Below are 19454 nucleotides of genomic sequence, written 5' to 3' on the forward strand. Positions count from 1 at the left end.
TTTTGTTGTTGTTTTATTCTTACTTTTTTGTTTAAAATAAATGCACTGTTGGTTAAGGGCTGTAAGTAAGCATTTCACTGTAATGTCTGCACCTGTTGTATTCGGCGCATGTGACCAATAAAATTTGATTTGATTTGATTTGATTTGATTTATAATTTATATAATATATATATTTTTATATATACAGTGGGGGAAAAAAGTATTTAGTCAGCCACCAATTGTGCAAGTTCTCCCACTTAAAAAGATGAGAGAGGCCTGTAATTTTCATCATAGGTACACGTCAACTATGACAGACAAAATAAGAAAAAAAATCAAAAAAATCACATTGTAGGATTTTTAATGAATTTATTTTTAAATTATGGTGGAAAATAAGTATTTGGTCAATAACAAAAGTTTCTCAATACTTTGTTATATACCCTTTGTTGGCAATGACACAGGTCAAACGTTTTCTGTAAGTCTTCACAAGGTTTTCACACACTGTTGCTGGTATTTTGGCCCATTCCTCCATGCAGATCTCCTCTAGAGTAGTGATGTTTTGGGGCTGTCGCTGGGCAACACGGACTTTCAACTCCCTCCAAAGATTTTCTATGGGGTTGAGATCTGGAGACTGGCTAGGCCACTCCAGGACCTTGAAATGCTTCTTACGAAGCCACTCCTTCGTTGCCCGGGCGGTGTGTTTGGGATCATTGTCATGCTGAAAGACCCAGCCACGTTTCATCTTCAATGCCCTTGCTGATGGAAGGAGGTTTTCACTCAAATTCTCACGATACATGGCCCCATTCATTCTTTCCTTTACACAGATCAGTCGTCCTGGTCCCTTTGCAGAAAAACAGCCCCAAAGCATGATGTTTCCACCCCCATGCTTCACAGTAGGTATGGTGTTCTTTGGATGCAACTCAGCATTCTTTGTCCTCCAAACACGACGAGTTGAGTTTTTACCAAAAAGTTATATTTTGGTTTCATCTGACCATATGACATTCTCCCAATCCTCTTCTGGATCATCCAAATGCACTCTAGCAAACATCAGACGGGCCTGGACATGTACTGGCTTAAGCAGGGGGACACGTCTGGCACTGCAGGATTTGAGTCCCTGGCGGCGTAGTGTGTTACTGATGGTAGGCTTTGTTACTTTGGTCCCAGCTCTCTGCAGGTCATTCACTAGATCCCCCGTGTGGTTCTGGGATTTTTGCTCACTGTTCTTGTGATCATTTTGACCCCACGGGGTGAGATCTTGCGTGGAGCCCCAGATCGAGGGAGATTATCAGTGGTCTTGTATGTCTTCCATTTCCTAATAATTGCTCCCACAGTTGATTTCTTCAAACCAAGCTGCTTACCTATTGCAGATTCAGTCTTCCCAGCCTGGTGCAGGTCTACAATTTTGTTTCTGGTGTCCTTTGACAGCTCTTTGGTCTTGGCCATAGTGGAGTTTGGTGTGTGACTGTTTGAGGTTGTGGACAGGTGTCTTTTATACTGATAACAAGTTCAAACAGGTGCCATTAATACAGGTAACGAGTGGAGGAGCCTCTTAAAGAAGAAGTTACAGGTCTGTGAGAGCCAGAAATCTTGCTTGTTTGTAGGTGACCAAATACTTATTTTCCACCATAATTTGCAAATAAATTCATTAAAAATCCTACAATGTGATTTTCTGGATTTTTTTTCCTCAATTTGTCTGTCATAGTTGACGTGTACCTATGATGAAAATTACAGGCCTCTCTCATCTTTTTAAGTGGGAGAACTTGCACAATTGGTGGCTGACTAAATACTTTTTCCCCCCACTGTATATTAAGGAGAGTAAATTAAAAGGACTAAATGAAAACATTCACTATTTTGGGCTTCTTTGTTTCTTGTAACTTTTTATTTGTAGTACATAAGGTTGAATTATTGTACAGTATTGTTTTGATTCATGATTGTTCTTGTTTGTTGTTCCAGCAGCGTCCACTGATATGTGGTCTGACTGGTCTTTATAGCTGTTACACAGGGTTGGCGTCAATTAGAATGGTCTATTTAACTGTTAAACAGGGTTGGGGTCAATTAGAATGGTCTATTTAACTGTTAAACAGGGTTGGGGTCAATTAGAATGGTCTATTTAACTGTTACACAGGGTTGGGTCAATTAGAATGGTCTATTTAACTGTTAAACAGGGTTGGGGTCAATTAGAATGGTCTATTTAACTGTTAAACAGGGTTGGGGTCAATTAGAATGGTCTATTTAACTGTTAAACAGGGTTGGGGTCAATTAGAATGGAAGGCAGTCAATTCAGGAGGGGATTTTAATTTAAAATAAATACATTTTAACTTTTTTAATAAATAGCTTCTACTTGTCAGTTTATTGATGAGTCATTGAAAATAAATGCCCTTTTTTTTTCATTATTGGATTGTGATGTCAGTTTACTTCCTGAATTAATTGCCTTCAATTCGAATTGACCGCAACCCTGTTGTTAATGATCTAATGGTCTTTATCCAATGAAAAGTGAAAACATATTTTTTGACTTTTTTGTTTCTCAACAAAGAGACCTGATTGTGAAAATATTTGATGAAAGGTGAAAGCGTATTTTGTTGGTCTTTGTTGTCCCGGCAACAGGCACTGATATTTGATCTGATTTACCTTTCCATAGCTGTTGATGATCAAATGATTAGCCTGATGAAAGGTGAACACATCATGATCTTCTCCGGACACTGATATGTGGTTCGACTGATCTTTAACTGACCTTAGTAAACCTTTCTATAGCTGTTAACCATCAAAAGTTATTTGTTGTCCCGGCAGCTCAGTCCACTGATATGGAGTTGCGGATCCTGGTGGTGGGGTCCAGTGGACCGTCTCAGTTCTCTCTGACCAACTCTATCCTGGGGCGGGAGGAGTTCTCCAAGGACGTCACCAGCATCGTCCAGAGCAGGAAGAACCTGGGGGACCTGGCTGGGACGCGTGTCGCTGTGGTCAACGGACCCAACCTCTACGGGAAGCACCTGTCCCGCACTAAGATGAAGACAGAGATGAAGAGGTGGCAAAGATAACGTTGTGCTGTAATTTGATGCTCTTCTGTGTCATGTGTTAACTTATGCATCAGAAGAGGTGACTTTGACTTTAACATGATTTATTTTTGCTCACAGTTCACAGAAACTGAAGAAATGCTAAATGTAATATAATAATAATACATGCCATTTAGCAGACGCTTTTATCCAAATACACTTACAGTCATGCAGTCATTTTACGTCTGGGTGGTCCTGGGAATCAAACACACAATTCAAGAGCCATGCTTTACCAACTGAGCTAAAGAGGTCCAGAAGTCCATCATAAATAGTGACAAAAACACAACACAATCCAACACAACACAACACAACACTATACAATACAATACAACAAAATACAACACAATACAACACAACACAACACAATACAACACAAGACAATACAAGACAACACAAGACAATACAATACAACACAATACAACACAAGACAATACAACACAAGACAATACAACACAATACAACACAATACAACACAAGACAATACAAGACAAACAGCTTTTTCTTTCTTGATTGTAGTCACTGTATTGTCTCCCTGCAGGTGCAATTGTAAACGTTTAGGCTACACTTTTTCTGTAAGGTGTTTTGCAGCATTTTCATGTGATATAACACTGTAAATACATTTTGATTTGATTTAGGTGCAAGTGTCTGTCAGCCCCCGGCCCTCACGCCCTGCTCATGGCCTTTGACCTGGAGCAGATCTGCCCCAACGACGTCAAGACGCCCAAGCTGATGGTGAAGCGTTTCGGTGAAGATGCCCTTTCCCACACCATGGTCCTCCTGGCCTACGAGGGGGACGTAGACATTCTGGCACTGGAGAACCGGGTCAGCACTGACTGGCACATCCGGGCGCTCATCGAGCAGTGCGGCGGGCGCTACCACGTCTTCAACAAGAACTGGAGGGACCGTTCTCGAGACAAGGAGCTCCTCCAGAAGATTGAACGGATGCTGGTGACCTTGGGCGGGCAGCACTACACCAGCCGCTCCTACGGGCAGGCGGAGGAGAGCGTGAGGAAGGAAGAGAGGAAGCTGCTGAAGAAGAGGGCGGTGGAGACAGAGGAGGCATGGAGGGAGCTGGAGCAGCAGTACCGGGGGGAGGCGCTGCGCTGGCAGATGGACGCCTACAACAGCAGCGTGGGAGCAGAGATCAGGGCTAAAGCCGAGATGGACAACGGATGGTTGAGGACGTCGCTCGCCGTAGGGGCGGGGTTGGGGCTGGCAGCGGGGGCCGCCATGGGGATGGCGATGGGGGCGGTGGCGGGTGCGATGGGGATGACGATGGGAGGTGCTCTCGGAGGGCTGATGGGTGGGTCGGCGGGTGGGACGGCCCAGGTAGCGATAGAACACCTGGAGGATAGAGTGGGACCACACGCTACTAACTTCAACACCGTGTTCATCAACCGCTTCTTCAGGCCACCTCGTTCATGACATGGAGGAAGTGTTTATGACTGGAACAAGGATGAAACCAGAGGGTTAGGTACTGAGTGCGGATTGGTGGAATAGCTGTGTCTCAAATTGCACCCTATTATCTACGTAGTGCACTACTTTTAACCAGGATCCTGTGGGGATCTATTTTCTCATAACTGGAGGGATGAATAGTTTAGAAGGATCCATAGAGCATGGTCAAAATTAGTGCACTAGACAATGTCTGTCCTGTTGGCACTGTTGTGCCATTTGTACAAATGGATTGAGGAACCACTTCACTTCTTCCAGAATCCTGTCTATGCTTTTACCCTTTTAGCTTTGTATTAGGCTTCACATCACGGTACTGTATCTTTACTGTATACTAAACAGATAGTCGCTGCCACTAATAGTCATATTGAATAACTAGAACTGTCAGTGATTGTGTGATAGATAGTGTCCCTCTATCCGGCTCAACTATAAACCACTTCTACAAACATGCTGCATTCATGACGGAAACTCGGAACCCAAGAGTGAAAATTAACGTAAGTTATTTGCGTAGAGCTTCCTATTGGTTAATTCTGATACTTTCCAAGTGTGAAACTCAGGTGTCATCTCACTACGAGTTTCCAAGAGCTAGTTACCTAGTTCCGACATGTCATGAATGCAGCAATAGTATGTGTGTGCAAGTTGAGGTAGTATTTTAGGCTTATACTGAAAAGTGGGTAGATCTAGGTTCACTTGAAATAGTCATACTTTACCATGAGGCTATATATTCAGTAGGCTGCTATATGGACAAGTTGAGGCTATATATTCAGTAGGCTGCTATATGGACAAGTTGAGGCTAGTTATTCAGTAGGCTGCTATATGGACAAGTTGAGGCTAGTTATTCAGTAGGATGCTACATGGACAAGTTGAGGCTAGTTATTCAGTAGGCTGCTACATGGACAAGTTGAGGCTAGTTATTCAGTAGGCTGCTACAGTGCCTTCAGAAAGTATTCACACCCCTTGACTTTTTCCAGATTTTGTTACGCTACAAGATGGGATTAAAATGGATTTAATTGTCATTTTTTTGTCAACGATCTACACAAAGTACTCTGTAATGTTAAAGTGGAAGAAAATGTGTAACATTTGTAAAAAAATATATATGAAAAAGAAAATACTAATTAATCTTGATTACATAAGTATTCAACCCCCTGAGTCAATATATGTTAGAATCACCTTTGGCAGCTTTTACAGCTGTGAATCTTTCTGGGTAAGTCTCTAAGAGCTTTGCACACCTGGATTGTAGAATATTTGCACATTATTCTTTGTAAAATTATTCACGCTCTGCCAAGTTGGTTGTTGATCATTGCTAGACAGCCATTTTCTAGTCTTGCAATAGATTTTCAAGCCGATTTAAGTCAGAACTGTAACTAGGACACTCAGGAACATTCAATGTCATCTTGGTAAGCAACTCCAGTGTATATTTAGGTTATTGTCCTGCTGAAAGGTGAATTTGTCTCCCAGTGTCTGTCGGAAAGCAAACTGAACCAGGTTTTCCTCTAGGATTTTGCCTGTGCTATTCCGTTTATTTTTATCCTAAAAAACTCCCTAGTCCTTTCCGATGACAAGCATACCCATAACATGATGCAGCCACAACCATGCTTGAAAATATGAAGAGTGGTACTCAGTTATGTGTTGGATTTGCCCCAAACATAACGCTTTTGTATTCAGGACATAAAGTTATTTTCTTTGACACATTTTTTTTAGTTTTACTTTAGTGCCTTATTGCAAACAGGATGCATGTTTTGGAATATTTGTTATTCTGTACAGGCTTCCTTCTTTTCACTCTGTCATTTAGATTAGTATAGTAGAGTAACTACAATGTTGCATGATTTCCAATCCCCCTTATTATCCAATTCCCCCATCCCTACCCTGATGGGAGTAAACTAACAGACAACAATACTTCTAATGTTACTTACAGCAATTGCTCACATCTACAGTACAGTTAAATAATTATACATATATTCCTATTTTCTTCAAGTGCTGGATGTACCCCACAGCGGCCAATCACCATTCATTCTGATCTGAACTCCAACCCTCCCATGTCCACAGATTAACCCATCTTTCCCAGTATAATGCCATTCTGATCTGAACTCCAACCCTCCCATGTCCACAGATTAACCCATCTTTCCCAGTATAATGCCATTCTGATCTGAACTCCAACCCTCCCATGTCCATAGATTAACCCATCTTTCCCAGTATAATGGCATTCTGTTCTGAACTCCAATCCTCCCATGTCCACAGATTAACCCATCTTTCCCAGTATAATGCCACTCTGATCTGAACTCCAACCCTCCCATGTCCACAGATTAACCCATCTTTCACAGTATAATGCCATTTTTCTATTTCCTTTTGCAATACATCCCTCCATTTTACTATGATGCCTTACGAGGGTCCTGAACCTCCCTAAAAATAAATACTTTACCCAAGAGTATAATGATATTTCCCATTGACTGATCGTGGTTTTTCAGAGCCCTTAACAATACAGTTTGCAGGTCCATCTGAAACCTGATATTATGACATAACAACCATTCCTGGACCTGACTCCAAAAGCGAGCCACCGATGGACAGTACCAGAAAATATGTTCTATTGATTCTGTTTCCGTGTGGCAGAGTCTGCACAGGGCTGAATGTTCCATGGCCCATATATTGAGCATTCTTTTTGTAGCAAGTATTTTACTGTATATAATAGCTTCAATTGAAACGAACAGATGTGATGTGTCAATCAATTGTTTTTTTATATGTCAGTTCCTAGACCCGATACCAAGGAATTGGGACATCAAAAACCTGTTTCCAACTGACTCAAATTTTATACGGTATTGCTGTCAAACCCTTTCCTGGTAGAGCCATGATTAAATATGAAAACTGCAATATCACTAGATAAATAATCAGGATACTCTTCCAGTTAATAGATAGGTGTGTCCCTTTCCACGGTTTCAAGATTCTATCCATTTTGCAAAGTTTTCGATAAAAGTTAATAATTGCAAGATCTCTAAACCTTTCCAGGATATGTACATCAAGCACATGGACTTCACCATCCGCCCATTTAATCGGGAAACCTCATGACAATTTAAAGTTTGTATCTTTTAGATACTATATCCGTAATATAGTACATTTATCATAGTTGGGTTTTAGTCCAGAGAAACTGGAGAAATTATCCAGGCCCTCAATGAGGCCCTTCAAGGTTGAAGATTGAGAACTCAAGAGAAAACTTGAATCACCGGCATACATTGATACTATTATCTCTAATCCCTTAATTTTTTGCAACTTAATGTTATCATTAGATCTTAATGTTATCATTAGACAGTTCTACTACAATGTTGTTGATCCATCCTCAGTTTTCTCCTATCACAGCCATTAAACTCTGTAACTGTTTTAAAGTCACCATTGACCTCATGGTGAAATCCCTGAGCGGTTTCCTTCCTCTCCGGCAACTGAGTTAGGAAGGACGCCTGTGTCTTTGTAGTGACTGGGTGTATTGATACACCATCCAAAGTGTAATTAATAACATCACCATTCTCAATAACATCACCATGCTCTACCAATAGGTGCCCTTCTTTGCGAGGCATTGGAAAACCTCCCTGGTTTTTGTAGTTGAATCTCTTTGAAATTCGCTGCTCGACTGAGGGACCTTACAGATAATTGTATGTGTTGTGTACAGAGATGAGGTAGTCATTCAAAAAGCATATTAACCACTATTACTGCACACAGTGATTTATGCAACTTATTATGTGACTTGTTAAGCAAATATTTACTCCTGAACTTACAGTGGGGAAAAAAAGTATTTAGTCAGCCACCAATTGTGCAAGTTCTCCCACTTAAAAAGATGAGCAGTGATGTTTTGGGGCTGTCGCTGGGCAACACAGACTTTCAACCCTCCAAAGATTTTCTATGGGGTTGAGATCTGGAGACTGGCTAGGCCACTCCAGGACCTTGAAATGCTTCTTACGAAGCCACTCCTTCGTTGCCCGGGCGGTGTGTTTGGGATCATTGTCATGCTGAAAGACCCAGCCACGTTTCATCTTCAATGCCCTTGCTGATGGAAGGAGGTTTTCACTCAAATTCTCACGATACATGGCCCCATTCAGTCGTCCTGGTCCCTTTGCAGAAAAACAGCCCCAAAGCATGATGTTTCCACCCCCATGCTTCACAGTAGGTATGGTGTTCTTTGGATGCAACTCAGCATTCTTTCTCCTCCAAACACGACGAGTTGAGTTTTTACCAAAAAGTTCTATTTTGGTTTCATCTGACCATATGACATTCTCCAAATCCTCTTCTGGATCATCCAAATGCACTCTAGCAAACTTCAGACGGGCCTGGACATGTACTGGCTTAAGCAGGGGGACACGTCTGGCACTGCAGGATTTGAGTCCCTGGAGGCGTAGTGTGTTACTGATGGTAGGCTTTGTTACTTTGGTCCCAGCTCTTTGCAGGTCATTCACTAGGTCCCCCCGTGTGGTTCTGGGATTTTTGCTCACCGTTCTTCTGATCATTTTGACCCCACGGGGTGAGATCTTGCGTGGAGCCCCAGATCGAGGGAGATTATCAGTGGTCTTGTATGTCTTCCATTTCCTAATAATTGCTCCCACAGTTGATTTCTTCAAACCAAGCTGCTTACCTATTGCAGATTCAGTCTTCCCAGCCTGGTGCAGGTCTACAATTTTGTTTCTGGTGTCCTTTGACAGCTCTTTGGTCTTGGCCATAGTGGAGTTTGGAGTGTGACTGTTTGAGGTTGTGGACAGGTGTCTTTTATACTGATAACAAGTTCAAACAGGTGCCATTAATACAGGTAATGAGTGGAGGACAGAGGAGCCTCTTAAAGAAGAAGTTACAGGTCTGTGAGAGCCAGAAATCTTGCATGTTTGTAGGTGACCAAATACTTATTTTCCACCATAATTTGCAAATAAATTCATTAAAAATCCTACAATGTGATTTTCTGGAGAAAAAAATTCTCAATTTGTCTGTCATAGTTGACGTGTACCTATGATGAAAATTACAGGCCTCTCTCATCTTTTTAAGTGGGAGAACATGCACAATTGGTGGCTGACTAAATACTTTTTTCCCCCACTGTAGGTGCCGTTGTTGGGGGTGTCGTAGGAGGTGCTGCCAGAGAGGCATGGGGTTACGTCACAAACGCTGCTGCACAAATTAATAGACGTTGAGACAATGGTGCCTACATTGAAGATGCATTGAACAGTTTAACAGATTGTGTATGTCATATTGATGACGTTCCTGCAGAGTTTAACACCACTGTCAGATTTGTAGAGGTCTGAGGCCAATCAGATCAGTAATTAAACGTATTTGTCAGTGAGAAATATTCAGAGATGTATGTTATCTAGATATTAGACGTTGTTTATTTTTGATTGCTGATCTCGTTATGGTATTAGTAGATTATTTTACACAGATTCATTCTTGAAATATGTAATTATGAATAAAGTGAGCTCCTTTAACGATGGAATATTTAAAGACATTCTAAATGTATTGTTGTTTTTGGTGTCTTTGGAATTCCCAATAAATCTGTGTACATTTAAATAAGTAAATGTAAATATACAATATAAATCCATTTTTGAAAGAACATAGTTCTTATTTTTTATATAACTTCTGGTGTAGGTGTCTCTATTGTGCCTGATAAATGACCAGATTTTGAAAATAAATCCCTGTTTTGTTTCCCTGTAGTATATTTATTGTGTTAAAGCACAGATCTGATCTTCCATTGCATACTGTACTGAACAGTCTCACAGTCAGGAGAGACCAGTCTGTCTCCCTAGGTTAACTTGCTCTTTCAGCTTCAACACTTCCATCTCAAAAACATTCCACTTAATCTTTCCACCAGCCGTCCCTCCTATACTCCTTCACGGCTACACAGCTAAACTCCTACACTCCTGCACAAATCCTCTCTAGCAGGGCTCTGGTGTTCAGCCTTCCACGATGACTACTGGATCTCTGGCTGCAGAACCCACTGATACTGTACTGTACTCTCTCTCTCTCTCTCTCTCTCTCTCTCTCTCTCTCTCTCTCTCTCTCTCTCTCTCTCTCTCTCTCTCTCTCTCTCTCTCTCTCTCTCTCTCTCTCTCTCTCTCTCTCTCTCTCTCTCTCTCTCTCTCTCTCTCTCTCTCTCTCTCTCTCTCTCTCTCTCTCTCTCTCTCTCTCTCTCTCTCTCTCTCTCTCTCTCTCTCTCTCTCTCTCTGTGTGTGTGTGTGTAGCAGTTGAGGCTGGGGACAAGGCTAGCTACCACATAACCTCATCCCCAGGCTCAGCTGCTACACTACAGAGAGACAGCGCTGGCTAGTGGACGAGACTAGCTACTGCAGGGCTAACTCTGGTCCAGGGAGTTAGTGAACTTTCAGGAAGGCTCAGCGTTAGCAAGCAACACTAACACCCTGGACCAGAGGTACTACAGGGCCTGGTTCTGCTGTTTGGCAGCTCTAACACCCTGGACCAGAGGTACTACAGGGCCTGGTTCTGCTGTTTGGCAGCTCTAACACCCTGGACCAGAGGTACTACAGGGCCTGGTTCTGCTGTTTGGCTGCTCTAACACCCTGGACCAGAGGTACTACAGGGCCTGGTTCTGCTGTTTGGCAGCTCTAACACCCTGGACCAGAGGTACTGCAGGGCCTGGTTCTGCTGTTTGGCTGCTCTAACACCCTGGACCAGAGGTACTACAGGGCCTGGTTCTGCTGTTTGGCAGCTCTAACACCCTGGACCAGAGGTACTGCAGGGCCTGGTTCTGCTGTTTGGCTGCTCTAACACCCTGGACCAGAGGTACTGCAGGGCCTGGTTCTGCTGTTTGGCTGCTCTAACACCCTGGACCAGAGGTACTGCAGGGCCTGGTTCTGCTGTTTGGCTGCTCTAACACCCTGGACCAGAGGTACTGCAGGGCCTGGTTCTGCTGTTTGGCTGCTCTAACACCCTGGACCAGAGGTACTGCAGGGCCTGGTTCTGCTGTTTGGCTGCTCTAACACCCTGGACCAGAGGTACTGCAGGGCCTGGTTCTGCTGTTTGGCTACTCTAACACCCTGGACCAGAGGTACTGCAGGGCCTGGTTCTGCTGTTTGGCAGCTCTAACACTCAAGGTGGGTCCTTACCTGAGACTGACCTGGATTGCTTTCCTGTAATCTCTTCCTTCTCCCGTAGTGTGCACTTGTTCACTTCACATTACACTTTACTTATTTGAAATCAATGGAAACTAGCCTATAGTCCATGGCTCCACCAATCAAATGATTTTACATTTGTGGGGAGTAGTGAAGAAGTGCACACTTCAGATAATTGGGACGTAGCCATTGTCTAAGGTTACAGCCACCACCCAAAGCAAACACCTGACTGAACACACCTGGATTAAACCCCGCCCAAAGTACCTTTTCTAGCAACTCACCTGTCACCTGGCCTCTGAATACAGGAAGAGAGACAGGCTGACCGGCGACCGAAGTACCTGGCCAGGAACGAATGGGACAGGTAAATATTGAACACAGCTTGGGAACAATAAAGTTTATTCTATTCTATCCTCCTTGTCAGGATGTCGGCTCTCTGTTCAGAACAGTATGTGAAACATCCATTTTCTTTTTAACATGTTTACGACTGCTCAGGTCAGGACGTCACTCTTCTCAGTTCAGGAAGTCACAACTTTATAGGTACTATACTATTTGTTTTTAACAGGGAAAACTGAAAAAAATGCAATTTCACTTTGAGGTAAAACCAAACAGTTATGAATCTAGTGATAATAATAGCTTGAAGAGCTCATGCTGGTATTGAGTGGTGGTTCCTTGATTATGTAACAGAATATTTGGCGCTACCTGTTCTACTGCATACCAAATAATTTTACGCTCTCTCTGTCTCTCTCCAACACACAGACACAGACAGAGACAGACAGACAGAGACAGAACCACACGCACGCACACAATTTTCTTTGAATGACACAGATGATCACATAACTAACTAGGCTATGAGACACACACAGAATCATGATTTGCGATTTCAGGTGAATCTGTGACCTGAAAGAGTTCCAATAGTGCCATATCCATACACAAGTCGACCATGGAGTTGATAACAATTCCCTTCCTTTGAGAATTTTCACATCCTGTCTTTTGTCCAATCTGATTGGATAAGCTGGAACGTGACTCTGCTTGCTGCGGTGATGTCAAGGACATGAAGACATAGCTTTTTGGTCGGGAGTCTGTTGGCTGCACCGAGTCTTAATGGCTTCCTCTCCTATACTGCATGTGGTTTTGTCCCAAATGGTACCCTATTCCCTTATAGTGCACTACTTTTAACCCAGGGCTCATAGGGAATAGGGTGCCATTTGGGATGTACACTGTATTTAAGACAAAATATGTTCCCTCTAGTCAGTGTTAACATCGTCACTTCAACAGCCCTCCGGTGTCCTTAGGTTTCATAACAGATGAGTTTTATAAACCTGTGTCCTCTTCCGTTTGTTATTTGTCAGCAAATGTGGAAAGGTTATTGAATGAATCAAATGGGGAAAGGTTATTGAATGAATCAAATGGGAAAGGTTATTGAATGAATCAAATGGGAAAGGTTATTGAATGAATCAAATGGGAAAGGTTATTGAATGAATCAAATGGGAAAGGTTATTGAATTTATCAAATGGTAAAGGTTATTGAATGAATCATATGGGAAAGGTTGTTGAATGAATCAGTCTGTCATTTCACCTTGGAAAGTATGATTGAATTACAAGAGCGTTTTCCTCCCTGCTGAGAGAAAACAGTCACTTACAGTGCCTTCGGAAAGTATTCAGACCCCTTGACTTTTTCCACATTTTGTTACGTTACAGCCTTATTCTTATTCAGCCGAATGCACTGTAACCCAACCTTTTCACTTTGACTAGTTGATTAAGTTTGACCATGAAGCGAGTGAATAATGTGGCTTTTAACGCGCGCTCTTCTTCCATTGAAAACACAGAATGGGGAAACCTTCGATAACTGGTAACAAAGCTGTACCAGTGAACTGTGTCTGGCCTATCAAATGGAAGTATTATGTGACAAGAACATGAAGGTGTTCAGAGATTGATTTCTATGTCGTCCTTCCAGGGCATGGCATCTACCATCTCTACCATCAGCCTGCTCTCTGAGAGGCACTTCCTGTGTCCGCTGTGTAAGGACATTTTCAGCAGTCCCGTGACCACTCCATGTGGCCACAACTTCTGTCAGGCCTGCCTGTGTGGGTACGTCCCTCTTTAACTTGTATTATCTTATGGTTATAAAAATGGAGGTCGGGGCGTCTGATATTGTTTGTTGAACTTTATTGAAAGCATTGCAGAGGATACATACATTGTTGTTCACTGCCTCTGTAGCTCAACTAGTGCATGAGTAAAACATGGAATGGATGAATTAGTTTATTAGTTATCGGCATGATGAAAACATGGACTGGACCATTACAGGTACTGGACCAGGCACCGTTCAGACTACTGTCCCCTCTGTAAGAGGTTGTTCTATTCCAGGCCAGACCTTAGTGTCAACCGCATCCTGGCTGACGTCTGTGACAACTACAGGAAGACGAGGCCAGAGAGCCCTGAGGAGAGCCACGACACGGTACCCTAGTGACCTTAGTACAACATCTTGTATACAACATCTTGTACAACATCTTGTATCTTAGTACAACATCTTGTGTACAACATCTTGTATCTTAGTACAACATCTTGTGACATTAAGAGTGTTATAGTGTGGACACTATATAAATAATTACATTGAATATGTGTTGTACTTACCTGCAGTATAGTATGATTGCTATTCATGTGTGCATGGTTATTATTGGCATTGACCGTGACCTTTCTCCTTTGATGATGTCATCACCAAGAGTCAGATCTGTACAATGTGATTCTACCACAGGTTGAGTGGGCTGTATCGTTCTGCTGTTTTTGTACCGTTTCTACACCTTTTATTTATTGGGTTGAAAGTTAAGGAAAGTAATATTGAAATGCGTGTGGGCATTCCTTGTCAAGTTACTACAAAGAGGTTCAAGACTTTTTGGTATAACTAACAGATCCCTTGATGTCATGATACCTTGGTGTAATCCTCTTCTGCAGCCACAGGCTGTAGACATTGACCAGATGATCCAGGAGAGACTGCAGAAAGTCGACAGACTCAGACACTCCCTGCAGCTCCTCAAAGTGAGTCCCAATCCCAAATTGACCCCTAGCCCCTAACACCGGGGGCTCTCCAACACTGTATCCTGGAGAGCTTCCTTCCTGTAGGTCTTCGCTCCAACCCCAGTTGTAACTAACCTAATTCAGTTTATCAACCAGCTAATTATTAGAATCAGGTGCCCTAGATTAGGGTTGTAGCGAAAACTTACAGGACAGTAGCTCTCCAGGTACAGGGTTGGAGAGCCCTGCCCTACACCCCATGTCCTTATGTAGATCTAGATGAGTTAGACAAATCCACCACCTTTACCACATACATGTATTGTCCAATCACACCTTTTCATCTTAAAGTTGATGTGAGATACAGACATGTATTTTATCCAATCAGAACTTATGTCTGAGATATTGACAGTCTCTTGTCCAATTAGAACTCACATCTGAGATATTGACACGTCTTTCTGTCCAATCAGAACTCGTGTCTGAGGGAGGTGCGTGAGAGCCAGAAGGTGTTCTCTGCCCTGGTGAGTTCCATGGAGAAGAGCCACAAGGCCGTGGTGACAGCCATCGAGGAGAGAGAGGGGGAGGAGGAGGTCTGTAATGTACAGTAATACTATTATTTATTTATGAACTTATTAACTTAGAATACAAAATTATAATGGATTGGATTTATTTAGCGCCTTTCTACCAACTGAGGTACTCAAAGCGCTTTACATAGTTAGGGGAAAACTCACCTCATCTACCACCTTATGACAGAAATGCACTGTGGTTATCAATATACCAAATGTAACAATGTTTGTGTGTTTCTTTAGAGGATTGTTGAGAAGCTGGTGAAGGAGCTGGAACAGGAGATTAAACAGCTGAGGAATGGAGACACTGAACTGGGGCCTTCTCATTCTCAGCAGAGCCATGATGAGCTATGTGGTGGTGGTAAGAAGACTGTTGCAGTGGTAAGCATGGAGTAGGGTGAAGTCGCCCCTAGACGCTACTCTTGGGTCAGTTTAGCATTAACTAATGGTTAAGGTTAAGATTGGGGAGGGGAAGCTGATCCTAGATCTGTACCTAGGGGAAACTTCACCCCAGTGCAGTAAGCATATAGTTAAGCAATAAGGCCGAAGGGGGTGTGGTATATAGTCAATATACCAGAGCTAAGGGCTGTTCTTACGCATGACGCAACGCTGAGTACAGCCTGGATACAGCCATTAGCCGTGGTATATTGGCCATATACCACAAACCCCCGAGGTGCCTTATTGCTATTATAAACTGGTTACCAACATAATTAAAACAGTAAAATTAAATATTTTGTCATACCCGTGGTATACTGTCTGATATACCACAGCTTTCAGCCAATCAGCATTCAGGGCTCGAACCACCCAGTTTATAATGTCTGATATACCTCGGCTTTCAGCCAATCAGCTTTCAGGGCTCGAACCACCCAGTTTATATTGTCTGATATACCACGGCTTTCAGCCAATCAGCATTCAGGGCTCGAACCACCCAGTTTATAATGTCTGATATACCTCGGGCTTTCAGCCAATCAGAATCCAGGACCCAAACTACGACTGCACGCTGACCTTTGCTTCCTCATGTCGTCACTTCCAAAAAGAGTTTGTAAAACTGAGTTTCTTAACAGTTTCTATCATGGCCACAGAAGAAAATGCTTGAACCCTTAACTTAGTACCCCGACCGCCTATATTTCATCTTCAAATATGACAGTGTTTGTTTGTCCTCTATGAACGTTGCAGAGCACCACTTCCACCCTGGGTTACTCTGAGAGGAGGGACTGGTCCAAGGTTACCATGGAGACAGACCCCTGCATGGGCGTGACCAGGAGAGCATTGTCAGATCTGATGGACATGGTCAAGGGAGAGCTCAATAGACTCTCTAAAGCTGGTCAGTATTGCGCTACGGATACTTCCTTTCATATAATACTGGATACATCTTTTACAGTTCTACATCCACCCTCAACACTTTAGTAGACTACATGTTTTGTGTTGATTAGACATCTGTCAGCATCTGATAAATGATTACAGTGTTCTTCTACTGTAGATATTTTGGGTGAATGAAATGTCAGACCTGTTTGTCTGGGAAGGATTCTTACTGGAACTGTTATATTTTGCAGAGCTGAAGAAAATACAGAAATACACAGGTATGTCTCTGCCTGCCCAGTGCAGTCAAAATTCAGTTTTTCATGTGTTTTATATCATATTGTACAACAGCTGATGGAACTAACACTGTAAAAGTGTGGAAAAGTCTTATTTCCTGATAATTGCTGGTATGTCTCCACCTGCCCAAATAATTAGCTACGCCATAAGATGTATTTTTTGCAGTTCTTAAAATACTTGTTTTACCAAGGTGAGTTTGCTGTTGCCATGGCACTAATAGGCTTCTCTTTCCTCCCTCTACCCTAGTAGACATCTCCCTGAGTCCCAAGACGGCCCACGCCTCCCTCTCTGTCTCAGACGACCGGAAACAGGTGCGACACACAGACAAACACCAGGAGGTCCCAGACAACCCCAAGAGGTTTGACCGCGTGGCCAACGTCCTGGGCAGAGAGTCCTTCAGCAGCGGCAGGTACTGTAATGTCCCTCTTTATACTGTTTGCCTATATAATACCATTGTATATCTATATATCTATATTATCATAAAGATCTATGATCATATATCTATGGTTCTAAGAACGGAGGTCAGGCCGTCTGATATAGTTTATTTGTTGAAACTATTGCCGGGATACATACTTAAGTAGAAGTTAGGATTCACTCCTGGCTCTTTAGCTTAACTAGTGCTGTAGTTAAACATGGACTGGACTAAAATACTAAATTCATCAGTTGTAATGATGAAAACATGGACTGGACTTCAATACTAAGTTCATCATTTGTAATGATGAACACATGGACTGGACTTTTGTTGACTCCATTCCAGCTACTACTGGATTAATGTTGACTCCATTCCAGGTACTACTGGGAGGTGGAGGTGGGAGAGAAGCTAGAGTGGAACCTGGGCGTGGCCAGACAGTCCATCAACAGGAAGGGGAAGTTTACAGTCAGCCCAGCCAATGGCTTCTGGACACTGAGCCTAAAGAGCGGGGGTCAATACGTAGCTAACACCTCCCCCACCATCACCCCCGTGGGCCTGGAGCAGAAGCCCAGGAAGGTGGGGGTGTTTCTGGACTACGTGGAGGGCCGAGTGTCCTTCTACTGCACGGAGACTGGAGTTCACATCCATACGTTTACAGATAGCTTCACTGATAGACTACACCCGCTCTTTAGTCCTGGGAGGCAACATGGGGGCAGGAATATCGCTCCTCTGGTTATTACTACTAGCTTCTGTAGCATCTGAGCCCCCCGACTTAACCCCCACACCTGGAATATAGTCATTTAATAATGCCATTATGTAGCCTGATGTCTCATAAAGCCCACTCAGTCCTCTCTCACCTCTGCATTTTCTGTTGGATAAGCCTGCCTCCTTCCTAATGTTGAGTTAGTGCAGTATCTGTATTATCAGGGAATGAGCTGGGTAATCAATAGTAATGCTATAATTTATTTGAATTATAATTTTTGACAGTATAAATGAACCCTCTAATATATATTTTTTACAAAGTGTTGATTTTTAATTTCTGTGCATCATTAAAAAATCAGTAAATTATTCACATACATTCTACTTCTAGAATGACTAATGTGAGTAATTTCATAATCCATGCCGCAGGCCCTAACTATTTATTTGATAACAAGCAACATTGTCCAGTCATGTATCAACCTTTTTCAGTCATGCTACCTTGCTGGCTAACAGCTGGCTACCTAGCTGGCTAACAGCTGGCTACCTAGCTGGCTACCTAGCTGGCTAACAGCTGGCTAACAGCTGGCTACCTAGCTGGCTACCTAGCTGGCTAAAAGCTGGCTAACAGCTGGCTAACAGCTGGCTACCTAGCTGGCTTACTAGCTGACTAACAGCTGGCTAACAGCTGGCTAACTAGCTGACTAACAGCTGGATAACAGCTGACTAACAGCTGGCTACCTAGCTGGCTAAAAGCTGGCTAACAGCTGGCTAACAGCTGGCTACCTAGCTGGCTAAAAGCTGGCTAACTAGCTGACTAACAGCTGGCTAACTAGCTGACTAACAGCTGGCTAACTGCTGGCTAACTTGCCCAGTATGGTTTAAGATGGCACTGGAATAAAGGAAATGGGTAACTCTGGATACATACTCCAGGTGATGTGCTTGAAAGGTATGATGTATCATCTCTTTTTCTGGTTCCCCTGTGACTGTTTGGAGCCCCTAACTTTTAAAGGTCCAATCCAGCCGTAAAAAACAATAATAGTTAAATCAATTCTGGTTAACAATTAAGTACCTTCATGTGATTGTTTTCAATTAAAATTGTCAAAAATAAGCAAAAATAGCTTCTTAGCAAAGAGCAATTCCTCAAGCAAGAATTTTGCTAGGACTGTCTGGGAGTGGTCTGAGTAGGAGAGGGGAAAACTAGCTGTTATTGGCAGAGAGGTTTGGAACTCTCTTTCTTATTGGTCTACTACCAATTTACGGCCTGGTGATGCCACAAGACAGGCCAAAACTCCATCCCACCAAAACAGGCTGAAATTTCTGGCGGCCTTTTCAAACAGCTCTTACACTAAAAGGGCATTATCATCATTTTCATAATTTCACAGATTTATTCCAACCTCATAGTGTGGAAATATACAGTCTCAGTCAAAAGTTTGGACCCACCTACTCATTCAAGTGTTTTTCTTTATTTTTTACTATTTTCTACATTGTAGAATAATAGTGAAGACATCAAAACTATGAAATAACACATATGGAATCATGTAGTAACCAAAAAAGCGTTAAACAAATCAAAATATATTGTATATTTGAGATTCTTCAAATAGCCACCCTTTGCCTTG

At 42.6% G+C, this 19454-nt stretch overlaps 2 protein-coding genes across 5 annotated transcripts; both read left to right on the top strand.

Moving 5' to 3' along the window:
* Positions 1-2777: 2777 nt before the first annotated feature.
* Positions 2778-4451, top strand: LOC311140130 (GTPase IMAP family member 9-like; the record flags this gene model as incomplete). Its single annotated transcript, XM_084175069.1, has 2 exons — positions 2778-2998; positions 3662-4451. The coding sequence occupies 2 exons, from the start codon at positions 2778-2780 to the stop codon at positions 4449-4451; spliced, it is 1011 nt and encodes a 336-aa protein (XP_084031195.1).
* A 7362-nt stretch (positions 4452-11813) lies between these two features.
* LOC311146590 (E3 ubiquitin-protein ligase TRIM39-like) lies at positions 11814-18938 on the top strand. 4 transcript variants are annotated; one of them, XM_084183110.1, is made up of 10 exons: positions 11814-11921; positions 13514-13647; positions 13864-14014; positions 14509-14592; positions 15036-15155; positions 15375-15512; positions 16308-16455; positions 16685-16711; positions 16974-17136; positions 17517-18938. In XM_084183110.1, the coding sequence occupies exons 1-10, from the start codon at positions 11913-11915 to the stop codon at positions 17899-17901; spliced, it is 1359 nt and encodes a 452-aa protein (XP_084039236.1). In that variant the 5' UTR covers positions 11814-11912; the 3' UTR covers positions 17902-18938. The 4 variants fall into 4 exon arrangements, with proteins under 4 accessions (XP_084039236.1, XP_084039235.1, XP_084039238.1 ...); XM_084183109.1 differs by having other exon boundaries at positions 11829-11921; positions 15036-15164; XM_084183112.1 differs by having other exon boundaries at positions 11847-11921; positions 13924-14014.
* The last annotated feature ends 516 nt before the right edge of the window (positions 18939-19454 follow it).

This window comes from Coregonus lavaretus, assembly GCF_964263955.1.
Source record: "Coregonus lavaretus genome assembly, chromosome: 2".
NCBI classification, from domain to species: domain Eukaryota; kingdom Metazoa; phylum Chordata; class Actinopteri; order Salmoniformes; family Salmonidae; genus Coregonus; species Coregonus lavaretus.

Coding starts and splice junctions, on each gene's coding strand:
- LOC311146590 (XM_084183109.1), top strand. Junction 13,648..13,863: donor TGTCAGGCCTGCCTGTGTGG/GTACGTCCCTCT, acceptor GGACCATTACAG/GTACTGGACCAGGCACCGTT. Junction 17,137..17,516: donor GAGTCCTTCAGCAGCGGCAG/GTACTGTAATGT, acceptor ACTCCATTCCAG/GTACTACTGGGAGGTGGAGG.